We start from the raw sequence: 12,299 nt of genomic DNA on the forward strand, positions 1-12,299 counted from the left end.
TAAGCTAGAAATAGTAAAATGCTGTCTTCCTTTTGTGTGCTGATGGGAAATAAGTCTATCCTCTGCAGCAGCAGCATCATTTGGGTATACATTCTCACCAAAAAGGTCTTTTTCTTTCTCATCCTCAGAGGCAACAGAAAGAAAGCTAGATTTGGAATTAGAAAACCTGAATTCAAATCCTGGCCCTACTACTCACTACTCCTGACCTTGGGCTAATCATTTTACTTGTCTACTCATCTGTAACATGAAGGAGTTGGAATAAATGACTACCAAAGTCCTTTCTAGCTCCAAATCTCTGATCTTGTTATAATATCTGATACAATAATTAGCTTGTTTAAGCCTAGAAGATAATATAATTACCCCCCTTAAGATCCACTTAGGTGCCTCTTCAGCTGGAGGGAGTATATTTTAGATGAAAATGTCTAAGTTCAGTGACAATCACTCTGTCTCAGTTAGGAAAATTCCTAAAATGTAAGCAGAGGTTGGACCCTCTGCCTAACCTTACATGTATATCTATCTGCAGTTAAGTCCTGGCCTCTTTGAGATGAGACAACACTCAATTTATCTGAGACATTTGGATTAAAACATGGGGGCAACTAGGTGGCACAGTGGATAAAGCACCGGCCCTGGATTCAGGAGTACCTGAGTTCAAATCCGGCCTCAGACACTTGACACTTACTAGCTGTGTGACCCTGGGCAAGTCACTTAACCCCCATTGCCCTGCAAAAAAAAAAAATTAAATTAAAAAAAAGTTAAAAACATGAACAACCTGTGTCTGTGTGTCTATGGATAATCAGGCATCAGGAAGAGAGGTTGAGGAAAGAAGTTTCCTTCTCCTGGGGCTTCCCTCAACCTGAATTTACCTCCCAAAGATGCTTATAGTGTCTATGACTCCCATCCCTATCTCCCTTCTCTGACACGTCAGGCTTCCCTTTTCTCCACACTTGTTCCATTCTGACATGCTCAGAATCTCTTTTCTCTCCTTCTGAGATAAATTTTCCATTCCATACAAAGTGCTTAGAATTTGGCCCAGTCTCACACAATCACTTTGATTAATTCAAGGAGGTGTACAGCCCTATTCTCATCCAGTTCTGATTGTCTGAGTCAATCAGTAAGTGTTCTCACCTAGACCTGGCTCCAGAGCCAAATGGAGGTGTTTTAACTCCATCCTTTCATTGTGATACATACTCAGGGATTTTTGTTTATTTGTTTTGTTTACTAAATACAACCAGCTAGTCTCTTCCAGAAAACAAACATTATGGTTTGATTAAATGAAAATTGTGCAAACAAATTACTCAGTCCAGGAAATATCCTGCAGATTCCCCCAAAGCAGGCACATTTCTTGTTTTCTTAAGTTCCTTACGGCACAGCTGCAGAAAAACAAACTAACCAAGCCATGATCTGGAAGTTTTTTCAAGCACTTAGAAAATTGTAGGTCAATTGGGAGGCATCACAACCGAAGTTACTGTCATTTGGATCAGAGGTACTTAGAAGATTTAGGGAGGTGGACATGATAAACCTAAGTTCAAATACGACCTCAGACACTTATTAGCAATGTGATTCTAGACGAATTATTTAACTGCTATCCACCTCAGTTTCCTTATCTGTCGAATGGTGATGATAGCACCTGCCTTCCAGGTTGTTTTGAGGATCAAATAAGACAATTGTAAAGCACTTAGCACAGTGCCTGGCACATAGTAGGCACTCTGTAAATGTTATCTACTATTCTTTTTTTAATTTAAAAATATTTTTATTTAAAGTTTTGAGTTTCAAATTGTATCCCTCCTTCCCTCCCTCCCCTACCCCTCCCTGAAGTGGCAAACATTCAGATATAGGTTACACATGTACAATTATGTTAAACATTACCATACTAATCATTTTGTATAAGAAAACTCAAATAACAGGGAAAAATGAAAGAAAAAAATGAAAAATAGCATACTTCAGTCTGAGTTCAATAAATATCAGTTCTTTCTTTGGAGGTGGAGAGTATGCTTCATCATTAATCCTTTGGGATTGTCTTGGTTCATTGTATTGCTGAGTGTACTTAAGTCATTCATAGTTTTTCACTGAACAATATTATTGCTACTGAGTACAATGTTCTAGTTCTGCTCACTTCACTTTGCATCACTTCATGTAAGTCTTTCCAGGCCTTTCTGAAATCAGCCTACTTGTCATTTCTTATAGCACAATAATATCCCATTGCAATCCTGTACAATAATTTGTTTAGTCATTCCCCAATTGATGGGCATCCCTTTGATTTCCAATTCTTAGCCATCACAAAAAGAGCTGCTATAAATATTCTTGTACAAATAAGTCTTTTTCTCTTTTTGGGGGATGTCTTTGGGATATAAACCTAGCAGTGGTATGGATGGATCAAAAGGTATGCACAGTTTGATACCCCTTTGGCCATAGATCCAAATTGCTCTCCAGAATGGTTGGACCTTTTCACAACTCCACCAACAGTGGATTAAAGTCCCAGTTTCCCCACATCTATTCCAACATCCAATATTTTCCTTTTTTGTTATATTTGCCACTCTGATGGGAGTGAGGTGGTACCTCAGAGTTGTTTTAATTTTCATTTCTCTGATCAATACTGATTTGGAGCATTTTTTCATATGACTATAGATAGCTTTGATTTCTTCATCTGAAAACTGCCTGTTGATATCCTTTAACCATTTATCAATTGGAGAATGACTTATATTTTTATAAATTTGATTCAGTTATCTACATATTAAAAAAATGAGGCCTTTATCAGGCTAGTTATTATTATTGTTATTATTATTATTATTATTATTATTATTAAGACTTCATGTGGGAAGAGGAATTAGATTGTTTTGATTAGCCTCAGAAGGAAGAATTAAGAACAAGGGCTAGAAGTTGCAAAAAGGAAGATTTTGGCTCAATTTAAATAGGAAACTTATTTATTTGTCTGTTTGTTTATCTATCTATTTATTTGTTCATGTTCCCAGCACCTAGAAATATCATAAAGCAGATTAGGCAGCCTTGGGAAGGAGAGGATTTCCCCTTACTGTAGAATGGACAGTCACTTGTCAAGAATATTGGGGAAAGGATTCTTTTAGAGGTACAGGTTCTACTAGACAGACACTGAGGTCCTTCCCAACTCCAAGATTCTGGGATTGTAGGTTATTATCTGTGCCAGAGGAAATAGCTACCCAAAAGATGACATTGTGGCCAAAAAAACAAAGGCAGTTTTCAAATATGACAACACAAAACTGCGAGCCTCTCAGAATTGAAGGAAACAGTTGTGTCTAAAGGTTTTTGTTAGAAGGAGCAAAGAATAATACTGATGCTTTCCTCTGCCAGTGAGTTCCCACCACACAAAAGGACCATTTCAACATGTGTTTCAAGTATTCAGATGTACAAGTATATACAGTGGAACCCTGTCATAACATTGTTGCTTTTTAAAAATATTATAAGCCTTGTTATAACAAGGTTGTCCTTATTTTCCTTTACATCTTCTGCAAGCTGGTCTCTAACTCCATCTTTTAACTGAAACTGCCCTTTTCTTTCTTATTTTTCTTTTTGGGTTGTTTTTTTTTTTTTGTTGTTGTTGTTATTGTTTTTGTTTTTGTTTTTATGGGGCAATGGAGGTTAAGTGACTTGCCCAGGGTCACACAGCTAGTGTCAAGTGTCTGAGGTCAGATTTGAACTCAGGTCCTCTTGAACACAGGGCCAGTGCTTTATCCCCTGTGCCACCTAGCTGCCCCCTCTTATTTTTCTTTTAATAAACATTTTTATTTAAAGTTTTGAGTCCAAATTCTATCCCTTCTTCTTTCCCCTCCCTACTCCCTCAGGTAGTAAGCAATCACATATAAGTTATTACAATTACATAAAACATTTCCACATTCATAATTTTGTATAAGATTTGAATGAAAGAAAGTGAAAAATAGCATGCTTCAGTCTAGGTTCGATTAATATCAGTTCTTTGGAGGTGGATAATATGTTTCATCATTAGTCCTTTGGGATTGTCTTGGATCATTGTATTGTTGAGAATAGGTAAGTCATTCACAGTTCTTGATCAAACAATATTGTTGTCACTGTGTATAACATTCTCCTGGTTCTTGAAACTGCCCTTTTCAAAGTCCCCAAAGATTTCCAAACTGGCAAATCAAGTGGTCTTTTTTTCCTATCTTCATGTTTCTCAACTTCTTTTCAGCCTTTGATACTGTTGATCGCCTTCTCATGTCGGGTGCTCTCCTCACGATGTTTTCATGACACTGCTCTCTTCTGCTTCTCCACCTAACTGTCCAACAGCTCTTCCTCAGTCTCCTATGGTGATTATTCATCCATGTTATGTCCAAGTACTATAGACCTCATCACCTTCCTCTGCCTCCTCTTCTTTTCTCCCTCTAGTGATCTCATAAATTCCCATGATTTCAATTATGATAACTATGCAGCTGATTTCCAGATCTAATGCTGTTCCTCTCAAAAAGATGCTTCATCTCAACACTGGGCTATTTTTCACCGACTGTAAAAGGGTTTTCACTGGTTGCCTAGAGGCAGTTAGGTAACTATAGAGTTCTTAGACCTGGAGTCAGGAAGATCTGATTTCAAATCTAATCTCAGAGACTTACTAGCTGTGTGACCCTGGACTAGTCACTTAATCACTGTTTCAGTTTCTTCAGCTGTAAAGTAAGGATAAAAGCCATTTACCTCCCAGGATTGTTGTGAGGATCAAATGAGATATTTGCAAAGCACTTAGCGCAGTGCCTGGCACACAGTATATAGTCGGCATTTAATACATGCTTTTTTTCCTTCCTTCCTTCCTTCCTTCTTGTTACCCATGCCTGGAATACTCTATCTTGAATATTCTTGCCTCCTGGCTTCCTTCAAGTCCCAACTAAAATCTCACCTTCTACTAGGCTTTTTTGATTCCACTTAATACTTGTGCCTTCCCTCTATCGATTATTTCAAATTTGTCATATATTATGTAAATATATAATGTTGATATACACACATATATGGATATATCTGTGTGTGTGTGTCCTGTTTATACATAGTTGCCCCCCTCCACTAGACTGTGATCTCCTTGAGAGCCTGAACTGTCTTTTGCTTTTCATTGGATCCCCAGTGCTTAGCACAGTGGCCAGCAAACAGAAGGAACTTAATAATGTTTATTGACTGATTGAAAGCCCTAATCTCTTTTCTGAGCTCTAGTTCCATATAATAAATTGTTTTTTGTACATCTTTTTTTTTTTTTTGAGGAGCATTGAGGGTTAAGTGACTTGCCCAGGGTCACACAGCTAGTAAGTGTCAAGTGTCTAAGGCTGGATTTGAACTCAGGTCCTCCTGAATCTAGGGCCAGTGCTTTATCCACTGCACCACCTAGCTGCACCAGTCTTTTGGACATCTCAAATTAGATGCCCCATATATATCACAAAACCAATATATTCAAAATAGAACTTACTACTAATCTATTCCCCATAACCAATCCTCCTCTCATCCCAATTTCTTGTTACTTTCAAGGGTACCCATCAGTTAGTCAATAAGCATTTATCAGCTTTCTACCCAGTCATTAAAGCTTGCAATCTTGGTTTCATCCTTAACACCTTACTCTCACTCCACATATCCATCCCATTGCCAATTTTTATCATTTTCACCTTCACAGAATCTCTCCATTCACCCAGCTACAAACCTAGTTCAAGCCCTAATCACCTCTCAAGAATTACATGAGATAATATTTATTTTTAAAAAGTGCTTAACACATTACCTGGTACACAGTAGGTGCAGGTAAGTAGGTGGCATAATGGATAGAGTCCTGGGCCCAGAGCCAAGAAGTCTTGAGTTCAAATCTGCCTCAAATACTAGCTGTGTGACACTGGATAAGTCAGTTAACCTTTTTGCCTCAGTTTCCTCAGCTGTAAAATGAAAATTATAATAGTACCTACCTTGCATTGCTGCTGTAAGGATCAAATGAGAGAATATTTATAAAAATTGTCATGTCTGGCACATAATAAGCTCTAAATCAATGCTTATTTGCCTTCACCTCCTGACACAAAGAAAGGCAACAACAGCCAGTGTTCTCATAGAGTTCACAGTATTTATATATATACATACATATATATTTATGGGTATATATATATATATATACATACATATATGTATATGTGTGTGTGTTCGTATGTGTGTGCATATACACACATCTTGTATCTACCTACTTATTTACACATTATCTCCTCCATTAGAATGTAAGTTCCTTTAGGTTAGGCAGTTTTTGTCTTTCCAGTGCTTCATACAGTGCCTAAAACTTAGTAAGGGCTTATTAAATGATTGTTGGGGCAGCTAGATGGCACAGTGGATAGAGCACCCACTCTGGATTCAGGAGGACTTGAGTTCAAATCTGGCCTCAGACACTTGACACTTACTTAGCTGTGTGACCCTGGGCAAGTCACTTAACCCCAAATGCCTCACACACACAATATATATATATATATAAATGGTTGTTGACATGACCATAGCCTAGGTTCGTAACTGAAATTTATTGCTTCAGGGCTATGTACTGAAATTTTTACTACAATTTTTTGGGAAGCAGCCATTTATAGGCAGGGTGGCTGAAGAAATAATTGTAGTAAAGGTCTATAAGAGAATATGAATATTATGGTAAATGACAAATAAAAATGATGAATAAAAAGGACAGCTTAGTGTAACCCAATGAACAGTAAAGTAAGCAGAATCAAGAAAATAATGCACATGACCACAATAATGTGACTGAAAATAATACTATAATGCAAAGAATTTAAATGAATTTTAATGATCAGGCTTGGTCCTGGAGATCAGATGATGAAATACCTTTCTTCCTCTTCATGGAGAGGTGGGACATGATTATTTTATCAGCGATTGTTGTTTATTTCTTTTTATTTGTTACAGTTTGTCAATTTGCATTTATTAAGTGTTTTGCATGTGCCAAAAATGATGCTAAGCACCAGGGATACAAAGGAAGACAAAAACAGGCCCTGCCCTCAAAGAGCTTACATTCTAATGGGGCAGATGACATGCAAACAACTGTGTACCAACACTATATATACTGGATAAATTGGAAGCTTATCTCAGAAAGATGGCACTAGCATCCAGAAAGACTCCAAAAGGGCTTCTTACAAAAAGTGGGAGTTTAGCTGAGACTTGAAGGAAGGCCAGGAAGCCTAGAGGCAGAAATTATGAGGAAGAATATTCTAGGCCTCTGGGGCAACAAGTGAAACTGTCCATAGTTGGAGTGTCTTGTGTGGAAAATGGCAAGCTGGCCAGTGGCACTAGATCATAGAATGTGTGGAGGTGAGTAAAGTGTAAGAATACTAGAAAGGTCAGAAGGGGTCAGGTTATAAAGGACTTTAACAAGGTAGGGGTTAATGCAGAGCTGGTGGTGAGCATGCAGAAGGAAAAGAGTATATACAAAGGGAAATGACTTGTGAAAAAAAAGCACCAACAAAATATTTTTCTTAATTTAAAAAGTATGTTTTTTCAATCAACAAAAATCTGACTTTTCTCCCTCCCCACCAAGTTGAGAATCAACAAAAAACAAAACTCCTATTACAAACATGTTGTTTGTTGTTGTTGTTCATTTTGGTCATGTCTAACTTTTCATGTTCCCATGTGGGTTTTCTTGGTAAAGCTACTAGAGTGGTTTGCCATTTCCTTCTCTAGCTCATTTTACAGATGAGGAAACTGAGAAAAAGAGTTGTGACTTGGCCAGGGTCACATGACTAGTAACTATCTGAGGCCAAATTTTAACTCAGGTATCCCTGACTCCAGGTCTGGTACTCTACTGCACCACCTAGCTGTCCCCATAAACATGTGTAGTCCAGCGAAACTAATTTTGGCATTGACCATGTACACACACACACACACAAGTGTGTGTATAATATATATGCACATGTATATGTATATATACGGATAGCTGTGTATACGTATATTTAGATAATATATATTACAATATTTAGATGCATTTATATGTATTGTATCTAAATGTTTCACTTCTCTATCCAAAGGTGGGTAATATGTTTCATCATTAATCATCTGGAATCATGCTTGGTCATTATGCTGATCAGAATTTCTAAGTTGTTTGTCTTTACTATATTGCTGTCATATAAATTGTTCTCATGGTTCTGTTCACTTCAGTCTTGCATCAGTTCATATAAGTCTTCCCAGGTTTCTCTGAAACCATCCCTTATAATACAATAATATTCTATCACATTTATATAACATAACTTGTTCAGCCATCCTCCAATTGATGGGTACCCTTTCAGATTCCCATTCCTTGTCACTTCAAAAAGTGCTATAATTATTTTGTATTCCTTGCATAGAATTTTGCTTAGAAATAACCCCTCCCTTAACCTACCCTTCCTCTAGTTTCCCCTTCACATTTCTCCCCTTTCCCTCTTATTTCCCTGTTGAGGGAAATGTATTTGTGTACCCTATTCTGTGTGTATATGCATTCTTCCCTCCTTTGTTCAATTCAGATGAGAGTGTAGTTCTGCACTGCTTCATTCCCTTCTCTTTGATTGTATTTCCTCATCACTACAACAGCGCTGGTGACATTTTCCACATAAGACTTTCCCTCAACTACCCAGTAATTATTTTATATTTGCTTATTTCTGTAATCTTCATGTAATCTCCACATTAGAATATTAAGCTTGGGGCAGCTAGGTGGTGCAGTGGATAGAGCACCAGCCCTGGAGTCAGGAGTACCTGGGTTCAAATCCAGCCTCAGACACTTAACACACACTTACTGGCTGTGTGACCCTGGGCAAGTCACTTAACCCCAATTGCCTCACTAAAAAAATATATATATATCAAGCTCTTTGGGGGCAGGAATTGTTTAGGTTTTGTCTTTGTGACTCCACTGTCTAGGGTGTGCCTTGCACATATTAGGTGTTTAATAAATGCTGTGATTTCATCAGTGTAGAGAGAGCCCCTGTAAGGAAATTCTGTGTATCAGTGTAATTTTTAATCTAACAAGAGCTTCCTGGGATATAGTGACATTAAGTGAATTATAAAGAGTCACACAGCCAACATGGGTCAGAGACAGCACTTGGAACTAGCTCAACCCTGACACCAAGGCCAGATCTTTATCCACTCTGCCACCCTGTCTAATTGAATTAATTAAATTGACTCCTATGCTAGGGATAACAAGCAGATTTTTTTTGGCTTTGCTGTAAAATACAATCAAAGGTATGGCATGAAATTAGATTAATTCAGTAAGAAGGTAGGAGCTTCACAATTAGGGGAAGACCTTGAAGTTGACTTCTGTGCTTAGAAGGTGAAAGCTGTATTTAAGGACTGGAAACTAGTCACTTCAGCAGCACTACTCCACCCCCACCTCAACCTCCAAAAAGGATGGTCTCATACAAAGAAAACATCCTATTGAATTAATCTTTGCTCTGGACAGTGCAAACCTTTGTGGGGTTCATAAGGTGCCTTGTATCTAAGCTAGTCTTTCGAGAAGAGAGTACTGGAATAAAGGATTATTATGGAAAGCCACTATGGTGATCATTTGAACCAAATAAATCTTGGGGAATGAAAAAGGGCCACTTCCTCAGAAAGTGCTTATGGTTTTTAATGCAAACATTGAGTGTGGTTTGTGCACAGATGTAAGAGGAAATAGCTGAGGCCTGTGTTTGGGGATTTCATTTCTTTTTTTTTTTTTCAGTGATGGCAATTCCTGAATTTATTCCCAGAAGGTAAAATGATCCAACCTAGTTTTGCAAATGTGCCACAAGGCCTTAAACTTTGCTTCACCTTTATTATACCTCAGGATTGGGGAATGGTCAGCAGGAAAGAAATGAGTATTACCCAAAGAATGTGTTGGTACACACCTTGTTTCAGAATCATTTCAGGGCAATAGAGATAGTATCCATTTAAAAGCCATTTAAATAGGGGCAGCTAGGTGGTGTAGTGGATAGAGCACCAGCCCTGGATTCAGGAGTACCTGAGTTCAAATCCAGCCTCAGACACTTAACACTTACTAGCTGTGTGACCCTGGGCAAGTCACTTAACCCCAATTGCCTCACAAAAAAAGCCACTTAAATAAAGAGACCAATTTTGATATAAACTGCAGGAGCACTTTTATCATAAGAATCTCACATTCCTTGGTTGCTATATCACTATCTTTACCTACATTCTGTTTCCCTATTTTATAATTCATATAAATGGATTCGGGAAATTCTGACTTGTGGTGTTTAATTCTGGCATGAAAAATTTGGAACAAAACTCACATTTTGGACTTGTGGTTGTGTTCTGCCCATAGAGGATAAATCTAAATCTTCTTATGCAGTAATAGCACCTGTTGCACTGCACAGATGAGTAATTAATATAAATAAAGGAACAGGAAATTATTGAGGTTCTTACTTCCAGTTCTCCCAGACCACTCTGATCAAAATTACAGAAAATTTAGTTAAAACCAATCCAAAGGCATCATGGTTGGGTTGAAAGAGAGCCAGTCTTGGGGTCAGAAAGTTTTGAGTTCTAGGCCTGCACTTGACACATACTAGCTATGTAAACATAGTCAAGTCACCAGGCAACCTCTGTCTACTCATTTATTATTCTAGACATAGGTCTCCAGGCTGCAGCCACCTCCCTAAGACATTAAGTTACAGAATATTTGTGGGTCTGCTTTGATGATATGGATTTCCAAGAAGCTCTCTACTCTGATGAGAGAACAAATCCAGAGCCAAATAAGTAAACAAAATGATTAGAATTCACCTATATGTCCAAATGATCATAAGTATATTGAGAGTTGATGAAGAACTCAAATGTGATTGAACAGTGAAGAGGAAATACTTTGTCTGCAAGGGTGTTCAGGAAGATGTTGTTGTCTAGAGAGCTGGAGTTAAAGTGAATAATGACTTTTAAGTAAAACATGAAAATGATCATATCGGAGATTATCAAATTTTCTCTCTGGGGATATGGCTTAAGAGTCTGTATCTCTAACAAAAAGAAGGAGGCATGTCAGTTAGTCAATAAATATTTATTAGGCACCTACTATGTACTAAGCTCTTAGCAGATCTGGGGATACAAATAAGAAAAGGGAAGACAATTCTTGCCCTCAAAGGAGCTTAAAATCTAATGGGGTAAAACAATGCATGAAAGGAAGTTGAAAAACAAAGGGAAGGGATGAGGAAAGGTATCTGAGGTTGGGGTATGATGAATAAGGTCAAGAGTGCAGCTTGGTGGGAAATGAAGAAATGGCTGGTCTGGGCACCCTCTTTAAATGAAAGCATTGGGAAGAGCTCTCTGTTCCACCCTCTGTTCATAAAGGTCCCAGGGGCAGAGGGTACTGATGAGGTATGTGCCCATCTGCTATGGGTGCTTTGTTCAAGGTAAGGAAAAATAGTTGGAACATAAAGGAAAGTTTTCTTCAAGCAAAGGATCTGACTTAAAGACCCTTACTTCTTACTACTAAAGACTCTTAAAGGCTTACTACATTTGTAGAAAATTATCCCAATCTGTAATAAGAAAAAAAGTTTAATTGACTAACTTTTCTCAAGGAACAGGAGCTCAGGGTCTCCCTTAGAGGTACTCAGTTGCACCCAGGTCATAGGATAAGCCTGATGCTGGAGACTGCCATACGTACAGTTGGCTAAAGGGAAGCTCAATCCAGCCCAGACATGTAAGAATAGAAAGACAGGCAACACCTTTTCATGCCCTTTCCTTTTCTTCTGAAACTTTCTCTAATTTTCTTACAAGTCTACTAATTAATTATTCTAGACACTGGTCTCCATGCCACCTTCTTTAAATAAAGAAAACAATTCTGAATGGTAACAAAATGATCAAACTAGTTGCATAAAGTAGCTCCTCCTCCTACTGTATCTGCATATAACTAGAAGATCCAGCATGCTTCACTGCCTTGTTCATCTAAAATTCTTTTGATTTAAAAGAAATAATTCAGCCCATCTTCAAGGAAGAACTTTTTTGTCTGAGTTATTACTGATTCCTCCCTCTCCTTCACTCCACATATCCAATAGGTGTCAAATCTTATCTATTCCACCTCCATAATCCATCTCCTTCCCACTTATATTGCCACCACCCTAATTCAGGCCCTCATCTCCTCTCCCCTGGACTACTTCAGTAGCCTCCTAATTGGTCTCCCTGCATCATCTCTCCCATCTCCAATTCAAACTCCAAATAACCAAAATTAGAGGCCTAAACACAAGCTTTACCAAATGATTCTCCTGCTCAAGAAATTCCAGTAACTCCCTTTTACCTCTATGATCAAATAAAAATTCTATTTAGCATTTTAGTCCTTCACAACCTAACTCCAACTCACCTTTCTAGGCTTATCCATT

At 38.0% G+C, this 12,299-nt stretch overlaps 1 protein-coding gene across 1 annotated transcript in view; it reads right to left on the reverse strand.

Annotated features, from left to right (window-relative positions):
• Positions 1-12,299, reverse strand: part of LOC122747884 (collagenase 3-like) — a 71,802-nt gene that overhangs the window by 34,088 nt on the left and 25,415 nt on the right. Inside the window, 1 exon segment of the mRNA XM_043993679.1 lies at positions 10,795-10,940. Coding sequence (XP_043849614.1) covers positions 10,795-10,940 — 146 coding nt within the window.

This window comes from Dromiciops gliroides, chromosome 3, assembly GCF_019393635.1.
Source record: "Dromiciops gliroides isolate mDroGli1 chromosome 3, mDroGli1.pri, whole genome shotgun sequence".
Taxonomy (NCBI): Eukaryota; Metazoa; Chordata; class Mammalia; order Microbiotheria; family Microbiotheriidae; genus Dromiciops; species Dromiciops gliroides.